The 13,165-nt window shown below is 37.4% G+C and overlaps 1 protein-coding gene across 5 annotated transcripts in view; it reads right to left on the minus strand.

Annotated features, from left to right (window-relative positions):
• FAM172A (family with sequence similarity 172 member A) overlaps positions 1 to 13,165 on the minus strand; it is a 234,008-nt gene that overhangs the window by 34,328 nt on the left and 186,515 nt on the right. For 3 of the 5 annotated variants that reach the window (XM_040540844.1, XM_040540847.1, XM_040540843.1), the window contains 3 exons: positions 12,219 to 12,335; positions 8,861 to 8,945; positions 1,006 to 1,750 (listed from right to left, as the gene is read on the minus strand). In XM_040540844.1, the coding sequence (XP_040396778.1) occupies positions 1,626 to 1,750; positions 8,861 to 8,945; positions 12,219 to 12,335 (327 nt within the window). In that variant the 3' untranslated portion in view covers positions 1,006 to 1,625. Of the gene's footprint in view, positions 1 to 1,005; positions 1,751 to 1,934; positions 2,018 to 8,860; positions 8,946 to 12,218; positions 12,336 to 13,165 lie in introns of those variants that run through there. The other 2 variants (XM_040540845.1, XM_040540846.1) reach the window with 2 other exon arrangements.

Genomic DNA, 13,165 nt, shown 5'->3' on the forward strand with positions numbered 1-13,165 from the left:
AACTCAGAGCAACTTAATTACAACTAAAACTTCAAATTAGGCAGAAATTGACCAATGTTTCATAAATTCATAAGGGGACAAATGGCACAATTGTAGAATTCCTGTTTACTTGGGAAAGCATGTTAAAAATCAATATAACTCAATATTTCTAGGAACTTGCAGACTAAGTAATCTACAAATGTAGTTGTCAGGGAGAAACTGCTATTGAACAGAGATGTTACTGATGGAGTGTCCTAAGGCTATTCAACAACACAGGAAGTAAATGTAAATTCACTGGTGGTAAAACTTGTGCGAATGTGAAGATTGGCAGAATGAATATTAACACGAAGGTCTGCATCCTTTTGGTCCTTTTTATTTATTTATTTATTTATTTTAAATGTGTATTCATCTGTTTGTTTTCTTTTTTAAAGCTACATGCAGTGGTGCATAACACTACCTCAGAACGAAGATAAAGGGCTGCAGTTACAGAAAGGATACCAAGAGCTGCTAAACAAGCTTCTCCTACACAGCCTCTCTACGGTATGGTGATAAAGGGGTCAAACGTGACCCTTGGCAGATGAAACAGGAGAAAAGCAGGTAGTGAAGATTTGAAGTCTGTATATTGCATTAGTGAGATGCAAGTCTGTTTCAAAGAAAGGATGTTGAAAGACTGACGACGCCACAGAAAAATGTATAAAAGCACTTGAAACCTGGAGAAATTAACTCCAGTTAACTGCAGTGAGACTTAAAGAATTCCATGTATTCTGTTTCTCAGAAGAAAATTGAATGTTGATTTGATTCCAGTATCTAATTCACTTGGCAAGAAAGCAAATGTACTCAATGGCTCTTTAACTTAGTAGAAAAAGGCACAGCAAGAACTAATGGCTGGAATCTGAAACCAGAGAAAATCAAACCAGAAATGAGCCACTCCTGTTAAATGTTTGAAAAATTATAAAAGGAAGCAATGGATTCCCCATCTCTTGAATCCTTCTAGCCAGAGCTGAATCACTTTTGGGAAGGCACACTTTGACCAAATGGAAGTTTTTATTTCAGCATAACAACATCTGCTCAAAATATAAAGAGCTGCATATGAGTGGAGAACAAGTAATTGAAATGTCCTTCCTGACCTAAACTATATGCACTTATGAAAAAAGATCAAAAGTGAAAGAGAACATTTCTACAAATTCTACCAAAATCTGTAAATTTGGATTTGAACAGAAAATGCAAGCTGAAATGTAAATGATCTTTTGTATATTATTGCAATGCAAATATAAGTGTTGCCACTGAATTTCATATTATGTCCCTCAGGGGTCCAAATACCTCCTTACAGGCTCTGAGGATTGGCAGAATTACAGCTTTTGGGATCACAGTGATATACCAGATCCCATCTCTATAGATGTTCTGGCTTAATAGCAGTGCTGAGGATAAAACAGAAAATACTTTTCAAAATGACTAATAGCATATGGAAACAACTTGGAGTGCCAAGGCTAATACTCAGCCTCAGTCCCACAAAGTGCTTAACCAAAAGTCACTGAGAACCATGTGAAGAGTTCTGCTCTGGCTGGGCTGGAGTCTGTAGATATTGCAGAAGAGATGAAGTGAGCAAGGACAATAGCCTTCTCACCCACCCTGTGGAAGATACACGTTCACCACGCCACAGTAAGGACCAAGGTGCACCATCTGACATGAGGTTTCCTGCTTGCACTTGGAGCCTGGGAAGGCATTGTGTGCAGAAATGTGGTGACAAGCCACTGCATTAGGGAAGCTTCTGCTGCAATCAAAAGATAGTGCTGAATGAACCAGTGCTAGATTGTTTTTTAATTACACTTACCATAGTCTCTTTAAAGTGTCGGTCTAAACTGTCACATGGAAATCTGCATTACAGCTGCATCTGCCTATTCAAAAAGTGAACATGTTCATTATTCCTCGTGCTGCCATCATGCCTGTAAATGCTCGTGAGGAGCCGTGGCTTAGGCACTCTGGCGACACAGCCGTGCAGAGGTCTGGCTCAGCATTACCTGGGCTGGCTGGCATCTCTCTGGGCAAAGGAGAAGCAGAGGCACAGAGCAAGAAGAGCTCAACTCATTAGTCTCCAATTGTGCTGTAGGGTAAGATGTCAGCCAGCACGTAGACAGACTTGGATATATAAAAATTGGTGAGATCATATTCAATAGTATCAGAAGCAATTGTCAGGGCAGTCTAAATATTTTGTAGGAAGTATCTGGCTCTAATAATTTACATTATTCTTCATTATCACAATCAAACACTGCCTTGAGGAGTCGAAGGCAAGCATGCATCACTCTAAGTTACCTGTACTCTAAAAAAAAAAAAAAGCAATGATAAAAAGATGTGTCTGAGCACAAGAATAAGTTTGATGAGACTTTTGCTCTAGTATCAGCACAGCCCCAAATACATTTAAGTATTTTGTAGAGCAGTACATTAAAATGAGTGTGCTAAAAAATAACGGTACTGGTGGTATATCAAACAACTAATTGCTCACTAAGAAGTTATAAAAATTAATTATAAAATTGAATTCTCCCACTGCTGCCACATCTGCTAGTTCAAATCAACACTTTCAAATTCACATTTCCATATCTACTTTTGAGGCTCTGGAGTTCTGGAACAGAAACTGAAATACCATTCAACAGGTCTTTACAGATTTTGTCCTTTCCAAAGCACTGCGAAGCTAAAACTCAAAACACAACATACAAGCTCACAACCATCTAGGTATCACACATGAAACAAAAAGCCGCCTGAAACACCTGAGGCTGAGCAGGAGACTAAGAGCAGAGTTCCTCTGAAGAATCAGGAGCAGGGAAAAAGCTACTTACTTCTGCACTAAGAAGACATTATCTGAAGCTGGATTTAGTGCACATGTGCAGCACCTGCCAGAGCTGGTCCTGAGACAGGCTGATGCTTCAAAGTGTCTGTAATAATTTCCAATCCCTGATGTACAGTGGCAGAAATGGGAGTGCAGGACCAGCCCTTCCAGCATGGAAGGATGCTCACAGCAGGCTACAGAGCTACCTTCATGCTGCAGATTCCTGTATTTCTCAGCCTGTGCTATTAAAGTTACAAATACCTTAAAACAAATTGACACGTACATAAATATAGGAGCCTGCCACTTTGACAGAGCACTGTAGTGTTTAATCTTTTAAGTGAAAAGCTTTTATTGGCAGAACTACATGAACACGAAGACATAAAATGTAAAGAGGTTTACAGTAAACACTGATTACTGTAATCTTAATCTCCATGAATGACTAGTGAATGCAAAAATAACATTTTTAGCACAACAGCTAAATTGCCTAATCTGCCTTATTTTGAAATGTGCGTGGTATGTGTGTGTGTGTACTTCTTAAACTATTGGACACAGATCACTGGTCACAAAATACTAATATCAGAAAATAGTCCAGAAAAGTTTTCATCAAATTGATTAAAGAATGAAAAATCAGAAGCATTGGTAAAACAGGCTAAAAAGAGGGGGATGAGCTAGGGTATTGTCTCAGTGCTTAACATACTTTATGATTGCTTCTGCCTTGTTTGCTATGAGCAAGATTCATAAATGTTTAAGGGTGGCAGTTTAGTGGGATACAAGTAAGGCTGGGAATAAAAAAGCAGAGAAAAGCAAACTGTGGTTGTCCTCACTGTGGCTGTCATGAACCACATAATTCCCCGAGCACAGACCCTGCAGTGCTGCAGAGCAGGAGGTCCTTCTGCCTGAACCCCAGGGTCTGCTCAGCACGGGGTGCCCCTGCGGCTGGTGGGGTCTTTCTGCAGAAACACTGAACTTCCACAACAGCATGCAAAAGCCACCTGTTAGACAAAGCCTCTGCACCTCTGCAGCCAAAGGGATGATTCTTGGCTTCACTGCTATCGACACCAGGTTTGCCACACAGGTTTTACCTGACAGCTGGGCTGCAGGTCTGCTCTTCCACAGGACGGCTCGCTGTGCAAGTCATGCATTCAGTTTCTTGGATCAGTGCTTTTAAGCAGATCTAACAGTCCAGAATAACTTTACTTAAATTTACTGTAGCCCCATGGAAGGATTATTGATGCTATCCTATTACTTAGCACAAAGCAGCAGTCTCCAGGGGACTGTTTAGTAGCATATTCTTGTCTGGATATTAAATCAAGCTATGCCAAGGACTCAAAAACAGCAGGTAACAAGCTTTTCCCTGTTTTTCAGTGAGCTCTGCAGAATCTCATCTTTCATTTGTTTTGAACTGCGAGTCTCTTATGCACATACAGAAAAATCTCCAATCCCTCCCCCCCCCAAAAAAAAAAAAAGTACATAGGATGTGTTTAACACACGCAGGAATGCTTCTGGCTGTGGTTATGCTGCAAGGCTCAGCAGATGACACCCCTGCTCCTTGTTGGGACAAGCTCCATAAAAACAACTACGTCACCTCCTTGGTGGGACAGGTGAGTTTAGATGCCAAAAGTCTGGAACAGCAGCTCTGGGTCTGCTCAGTTTGCTGAGACTGAGTTCATATTCTGGTACCATGGCAGTTACAGGGCAAGTAAATATAATAATACCAACAAAAATAATACCAGTAAAAACTCCACAACATTATGTGCATTTTAATTATTATGACCATGGCTCCTTTATTAACATGCAGTGGATCTTATGGAAGGCTGGACATATTCTAGGTGGCCCTTCTTGAGAAGGGGATTAAGCCACACGACCTTCAGAGGTCCCTTCCGACCCCAACCATTCCATCATTCTGGTAAGCCACTTTTTTTTTCCTTCTATTTATTGATCTGTAAAGGAAGTCAAACACCTGCTGCAGCCTGTTAGAAATAATACTAATGATTTTTTTTTTTTGGAATTCAAAGTAAAAAAGGTGGTGCTTGTCTCACCTAAGTGAAATTAAAGGTTTTATACAACATACAATTCAAGCTTTATGTTTGACACCAGTAAATATTATCTGAGGACTCCCTCAAAATACTACTCCATGGTTTACAGTTGGTCACCAGCACCACCAGCAAGGGTCACACCTGTTCCCCAAAATTATTATTTTTTTTTCTTTTTCCTGTAACCAGCCTGATTTCACTTCATTCAGCTGTGTGGATTCAGTCTTGCACTTTTTTCCTTATTAAAGAGGCATATATTCAAGCCTAGGCTCATCTGTGAATAGAGCTTTTCTTGATTACTGTCAACGTTTCATTCCATTGTGTCATCTTGTTTGTCTTTTGATGTTATAATTTCCTTATTTTACAATGTTTTAACTACATTGGCTGCAACTGTTAAAAGAATAACTAGTGATTTGGGGGGTCAACTAGAAAGGCTTTAAAAGCATTTGATTAAGCAATTCATTTTACTAATGTTACAGTAACTTCTTTTTATTTGATTATGTAAATGAGTGTTGGTGCATATCCACTTTGGCAAAATACTGCAAAGTTTAATCTCCTAAATAAAAAGCTTTCACTGGTAGAAATGTATCAGCTAAGGATGGTATCCTGTGCAAAGACTTAGGAGCTCCTCATAAGACACCCCAAAATTACAGTATTCAGGAAAACAAAGGCCACGCTTACCTGACAAACTTTCCCATGCTACCTTTCCTGAGCTAATGTTCAGAACACTATCTTGAAATAAAAGTAACTTAACTCCTGAATTGCATAGAGACAGACATGGACCCCTAAATTTACTTTCTCCCACCGTCACTTTCAGCGGTTCCTACCCAGCACCTGCTCTGCTAGGATGGCTTCCCAAAGGGCTTGTGAACTTCCTGCTTTGGAAACAGGAGAAATGTTGTAAGGTCTCGGAGACGTAAAGAGAGTTACAACTATGACTAGCATTAACATGATACAGCCTGTCTTTAACACTTCTGTCCCATTTTCTGAATCAAATTACAAGTTCACCTCCAACTTCTACGACTCCTACTGCCACTCTGTTTTATGTGATGGTTTTTAATGTATAGACTGCTTCTAAAGCCTTCAGCTCTCTCCACCCTACGTTTTCTTATGTCTTTGGGTATATAGGAAATGGATCCATCTCCCTCGAGACAGAAGAGAGGTCTTCTGGTTTTACTTCATTAGGAAGGCGGATAAGGACTGAAGAGGAAAACGACCTCAAGTCTAACAGAGGTCCTTAATGAGGGCTGAAAGTGAATAAGGTAGGAGATTGATACTTTTATACATACACCAAATAGCACATCTGGGTTACATGGCAGTTTTTAGAAGATTATCCCTTCAACGTGATAACAACCTGCCACAGAAAGACCTTATGCTATGACACCAGCATGTAACAAAATCCTTGAAATATGGAGAAAAGACCATAAAGACCCCCACAGTACCCCACCTCTAGCCACAAAGAAACAGAATGGATTTATTACGGATTGCTCTCTCTGTATCACTGTTGTTCTCACGCCCACACTGTTTAATTATTAAAGTGTATTAATTCCTCTTTGTAAGTGAGTAAGACATGAATGAATTATGGCAAACATTTTAATTACTTAATAATATTCTAATCAAAAGCTTGAACAACTCTATCTGGAAATAAGAGTTGTTTTTCCAGTTTGATGGCCATTTATTTCTCTCCGGTGATTTGTAAGGAAAATACAAGCAAGTAAATGTGATGTAATATGAAGTATACACTGCTCACAAACAAACTGGGGTTGCCTGTAAATACCAATATGCTGGCTGGCTGAATATCAGACCCTTTATGAAAAAGTTGGCTCATGAGATACACCCAAGAGACAGATATTCCTGAAGTTTAAACACAAATAAAGAAGAGGGTTTCAAGCAGAAAAGATAACTAAATCTTCCCTCTGCTGTAGATTTATTTAAAAAAAAAAATCTCCTCTCATTGCTGTGACTGCTCTGACTGTTATTCATCTAAATACCAAGGGCAATGCTGCCAGTATTTGAGTGTGGGCTATTTCAGTACTGCAGTTCTCAGGAAATCACTGAAATAAAATCACATTAGATACTAGTGCTCCTAAACCTAGTAGCATTTCATAAAATTATTACAAATTGCCCTAATGCAGGCTTTCACCATTGCTCATATAAACACACTGTAGGAATTATTCAGTTTTTCCTCTGTAGATGTCTTAGAGTTGTCCATATATAGAAAGAAATATGAATGAAACATATGAGTAAACTGATAATTCAGCAGTAGTCACATAAAGCTATACTATTTAAAACTGTCCTTTTAAGAACCGAGCTGGAAATAGTAAGCTTCCATTTAAATCATTGTTCAAAATCTCTTATGAAAACATCGAAAACATCAGTGATCTTAATCTAGTAGCACTGTTTGCATGCATGAAAAAATACAAATAGCCAACTTACTCTTTTACAGTTTTTACTTGCTGAAATACTACCTCATTCAAATTAATTCTTCTGCCAGCAACTTCAGTGTATCTCAACTTCATTGAGTATAAACATTATGCCCACTATGACCCTTCCTCAACAGAAATGTAAAATTAAGACTTATTCATACCCTTATTGAAGTGTCAGTTTTTAAATAACATTTAGGATTTCTTTTACATAATACCCTTTACATTATTTGCATAGGAAGAATAAAAAGGAAGAGAGGAGAAGCTCAAATGGTCGATTTTCAGTATTGGCAAGTGCACTATAAACACTGACTAGTTGCTATCCAAGCACTCATTTACCTGACTAAAATGACCTCTATAACATGCTGCCTTCCACAATAGCTACACACATGTCAAAGATTGAAAGTTAATTCTGTTTTAAGGAATTCTGCTACTGAACAATATTTTTCTTTTAAATTGCAGTAGTCTTCCATAAAGGAGTAAAAAGTTGGTAAATGAATGTTGAATCTATGAAAATTTTAGTAATATTTCATCTCCCTAAGCACTAAAGAGCAATGTCAATGTTATTGCACTGTGTCTGTACAGAGCTGATGATCTGCATGGTTAGATCTCAGCTCACAGTAAAAATGTGATTACAGGTCTCTGGTTGTTGTGAGCTCTCAAACAAAGTATGGCTAAACTTTTTAAGCCTTCAAAGTAACCTGCAGTAAACTAAATTTCATCTGCAATGTGAGGTCTCATTAACAACCTCACATATCTAGACAGATACAGATCTCTAACTTGTCAAATGAACAACTGTGTCTCACAGAGCAAGGTCAAACAGTGCTACAGCTTTTAAATTAATATTGTATAGGCAGTGTGTTCCTTTGAACCTGATTTTGTATTCTACAGAAATACCTTACCTATGGCTTTTAAGAAATCTGATAATCAAACATGAGCAATCAAACATGCTCAGTAACAGCTTTATGTATTTTAGATTACTTTCCTATGTAGATTTGAGATTTTCCTGTTACACTGACAATTACACCCACCTTCTGGAATTATTACACGTTAACAAAAGTCTCTGTATATTATTTCATGTGCTTCTTACGATTTATGATTCATTAATGAGAAAGTATAGCTGAATACTTCCCAAACAAGAGAAATCTCACATTGTCTTGGACACTGTAAATAATTTGCTATACGAACTAGACTTCCATTGATCAGGACTCAGGGAAGTGTTCTGCCTCACTTATGTGTACCTTGCATTAATCCTTCTTGCCTACATAAAGTTAGATGTTTATTCAAGGGCATATAAGAAATTTCCCAGTTTTCATCACCACTATTATTTTTTGTAAGCTTCTATCTTTAAGTCATAGATTAATTAAACCAAAAGAGAAAAGAAGATTAGAAAAATATATAGAGACAGGAAAATGAAAATCCTACGAAAGACAAAAAATTAAGTGGACTGTATAAAGGTGCAGTATTCAGTCAGCCATCTGCTTCCAACCATATCTTGCTGTTGAAGGGTTAAAATACACTCAAAAACAAATGTATTTTTAAATGACCAAGCCACCCCTGGGCACAAACGGCTACATCCACCGCCTGCACACAAAGCGACCTACCTGCGGAGACCCGGGGGCAGTCAGGCAGCATTGACTCCACGGCCGTATCCAGCGGTTCGGAGCTGGACACCCAGTTAAAACAGTTCTGCATGAGAAGACAGGCAATTGTCTGCTAAGCCAAAAACTCAGAGCAAGGATAAACACGGGCTTTGTAAGTAAGGGTATCACTTCAAAATGCTCTAATTTACGCAGTGGTCCCAACAGGGACTGGAAGGTAAACTACACTAGCTTGGTCATGCCAAGTGATGTTTAAATATTGTAGGTTCATCCTAAGCAGGTAAAAAAAAAAAAGGTAAAAAGGGTAAGATCAGGAGGATATTCATAATGTGCTTAAATAGCATGTCTTTAAGCACTACTTTGAGTGCTCGTGGCCTTCAGTAGGTGCTTGGACCAACTGGAGTCCGAACAATCCACTGCACAATTTAAGCCATTTTTCTTTGTAATTGTTAAATAGGTATTTATATAAAAACTGAACTGCTGGCTTCAGAAGTTGCAAGAAGTCAGAATTTTAAGGGTGTTTTGATGGAGTATGCTGTGGAGAGAAGGCTGTGAAATTCCAAACCAAGAGATTAGAGTTAAGCAGAAGCCATTAAGATAGATTAATATACAAATAGTTGGCAATATATAACTGCAATGAATTGGCATGAACGCTTAAAAATGTAAATACTGGTCTTTGGGGGATTATGTTCAGGAAACATTTACATTTGCTTTCACTCTTGGACCTCTGAGTGTGATGAATTTACCAGTAAGTTTTTAAATGTTTTGATCCAAATGATATTTATTCAGAGGAGTCTATGAATTAAAATATTAAATAATACACCTCTAATAAAATATGCTGAAACTACACCAAATACATTGAACTGAAGATTCAGTTATAAAGGTTAGTACATTTTTAATAGGATGTCCTGCCAAACTACAATGATCTACATGGATTCCTTCTTACAAATCTGAGTTCCGCCTTTCTCAAAAGTGATTAACTTCATTAAAGAAAAAAAAAAAAACACAACATTTTTTTGGGAAAGAGCCAATGAATTTTCAGACAGATTTCTAAAAAATCATCCCATCAATCACGATTGTAAAAATGGATGATTGCTATTCTGGTAAACAAGCATGTATTGTGTATTTGTAGATGCTTGCTGCCCTAGTTGTGCACCATGGAGTCCGTCCTCAGTGTGGAAAGATCCTTGACTGGTAGATCAAGTGTCTTATTGTATTTCCTTAATTCATTCTGTCTGGAAGAAGATGTCAGCTGTGTTGCAGTGAGGAGAGAATTTCAAAGGCTTCAGTCCCCACCAATAAAGGCCGAGGAATGGCTTTTGAATAGATTTGTCAAGGCAACCCTACTGCTCTGGGACCAGGGAGAGCAGGAACAGCATAAAGGAAGGGTTGCTGTATGAGATTAGAAAGTGAAGTTCACAAAGCATGGCAGATTTTTGTAAGAAACAGTAGATCAATGAAACTATTGAACTCGGTGGACAAAAAAAAATAAAAACAAACACACTATCCAGTAATGTAACTTTTTAGTAAAAAATGGTTAAAATGGAATATTTCACAAAGGCTTCAAGGTTTAAAGTAGTAAAGTATTATACATTTTACAATTTGCATATATAATTTTAATTAACAACTGAATGTGAAATTGCAAATGTATGATGGTAGAAATTATAAAAGAAGTAGAATTTTTATGAAGTATTACATTCATTTGAAATAAGTAAAATTAATATTAACTACTGATAGAACACTACATCAGAGAGCTGGAGATAATACAGAAGATTAGCACACAATTAACCAGCTTTTATATACAATGTGACACTTGCCTGTAAGAAATAAGTATTCTCGAAAGCAGTGTCAAGATATGTAAATGGATGATTTGTTTTATCATTCATCACAGCTCCTAATAAATTCAAAAATCATGACTTCTATAGGTACTAAAAATAGGCTACCAATGATACAGAGAGATAGCTCCAATGAAGAATTACTTTTTTAACAATTCATTCTTTCAATGACAGCAATTAGCCCTACAGACAGGCAGCGATTAGGTGTATATTTTAATTATTATTCATTTTACCAGTAGCCTTAAACCTGATTAAAGTAAGAGATATCCAGGTGATATGCAAGTCTTAATACCACTCAGCCACACTTCACATATGTAAAATTCTTCTTTCTTATAGGAGATTTTCAATGCTAATGTAAGTTATGACACTCCATCCACTTTTTAGGCCATTAATCATTTAACTTATTCTTTAAGATCTGCTTTCTGCAAATGAAATTAAAGGTAATGCACTTGTCTTATTCAGACTAAATGCTTAAAGAAAAATGGAGTTGTCAGATTCAAATTACAGGATTTAAAATTTCAGTTTTACTATGTAACATATATTTTAAGGTTTTGATTTCCCATAAAGAAAATGGGGATTTTTCTGACAGAGCCTGTAGGGGTTACCATTCTTTACATTTTTAACATTTAAGTCAGAGCTGTCAGACTGCATCCCAGGTGATTCTCTATTCCCATCAGTCATGGCCTATAAAACGGTAAGGTTAAGTCAGGAATAGGCAGTCTGCACACAATGTTTCACTAAAACCATATGAAAAAGTCAGGTTGAACAAAAAGTTCAGGATAAAGGAGTTTATATTTGCCACACACACCTATCATTTTAGCACTCTGAAATGAGAACATAGAAAACACAGATATGAGCTTAATTTGACAAGGAATAGATTCACAAATTTAGTTAGTCTCACTTAAACAGCAACAAAAAAAAATGGAATCTTACCAATCCCATACTTAAGTATGAAAATTAATAATGAATGCATGGTGTCATCCTTCCCCCAAGGGTGGAAAACTGTGATTGCTGGCCATAACTCACCATCAGATCATCACCAACTAGCCATTCCTTTTATATGAAAACACTCTGACTTTCATCAGAAAATCTCAGAGCACTTCAGAAATAATCATATCTCATAAAAGCAAGTATTTTTCACCAGCTGTACAAATCAGCAAGCCGAGTCAGGAAGAGCTTCAAGGGGCTTTTCCACCACCACCATAGCAGGCCAGAAGCAGAACTCTGGCACTTTGGGTGACTTTGCTTCAGTTACCAGTCAACACTTGGTCTACAACCGTTTATGTTTTTATATTGCACGCTGAAGCTGATTCTTACTATTTTGACTGCTAACTTTGAAGTTCAGTAATGGCTTTAAGCTCAGTTATTTTAGGGGCTGGTATGGGGACACAATTCCTATGGTTCTGTAATGTGCTCTCTTTCTCACCCTAAATAAATGGTCAGCAGATAGAGAAATGTTTATAGAATCATATGCAGGCATATACACCCCAACTCAAAAAAAAAAAGAAAAAAGAAACCGGCCTCACCTCTCGCATCCACTCTCGAATAGTTTTGCCAGCTTCTTGATGCCACACATTGTGAACAGAGTCTGTTAACGCCACAGCAGTTACTTTATTCTTTACTTCTGCCTCTCGTTGAATCATCTGTTAAAAAATATTGGCTTTAAGTTCTTTATTTCTGTAGAGCAGTGTCTGCTTAGTCACAGATAATGATCTTAAAGTAAAAAAGAAAGAGTAATGCAAGTTCAATACTTGACTTCACTTGTTTTAAAGTTTATACTAATCCTAACAGCTCTAGAAACACAGAAAGACCTAATATTTTTGATAAAAGAAATAATACTAACTTTTAACTGACTGAACTATTCAGTCCTATTATTTTCCATGTGGCTTGACAATTCTAGGATTAAAGGTATCATAGTGAAAAAATGGAAGATTCCCTGAGGACACCTTTTACAAGCTTCTTCAAGTTCCTATTTCTGTGCTTCAGGGAAGCTGGTACCCGTGGTTCACTGTAAGCTACTCATGACTATCATCTACTAATTTTCAGTAGATTGCTGTAGTTTTTCTGATGTACAATCTTACTTTGACTTGTATGGGTTTTTTTCTTTTTCCATCCAATTTAGCTGCCTTGCACTCCCACCATGCTCCCAAAATTCTTTGTGGTCTCTCTTATACATATGCTTACCCAGCTATCACCAGAGCTTCTCAACATTTTTAGGTTATTAAAGAGTCTCTGTTGTTGGAAATGACAGTACGACTAAATATTATTAGTACTAAAACCAATTAAATGATTGCTGCAAATAACACGAATGAACTGACAAAGATGCTGTGGAATTCAGTGCTGCTCTGCAAGATAAAAGGGACTGAAAAAGAATAGTTTGATATCAAAGAAAGACAAAAAGGTTTTAATCTCCTGACATGAGTGACCCTAATTTGTAAGACTGGATCAAAGAAAGCATAATGAATTATACTTT

This window comes from Cygnus olor, chromosome Z (assembly GCF_009769625.2).
Source record: "Cygnus olor isolate bCygOlo1 chromosome Z, bCygOlo1.pri.v2, whole genome shotgun sequence".
In the NCBI taxonomy this organism is placed as follows: domain Eukaryota; kingdom Metazoa; phylum Chordata; class Aves; order Anseriformes; family Anatidae; genus Cygnus; species Cygnus olor.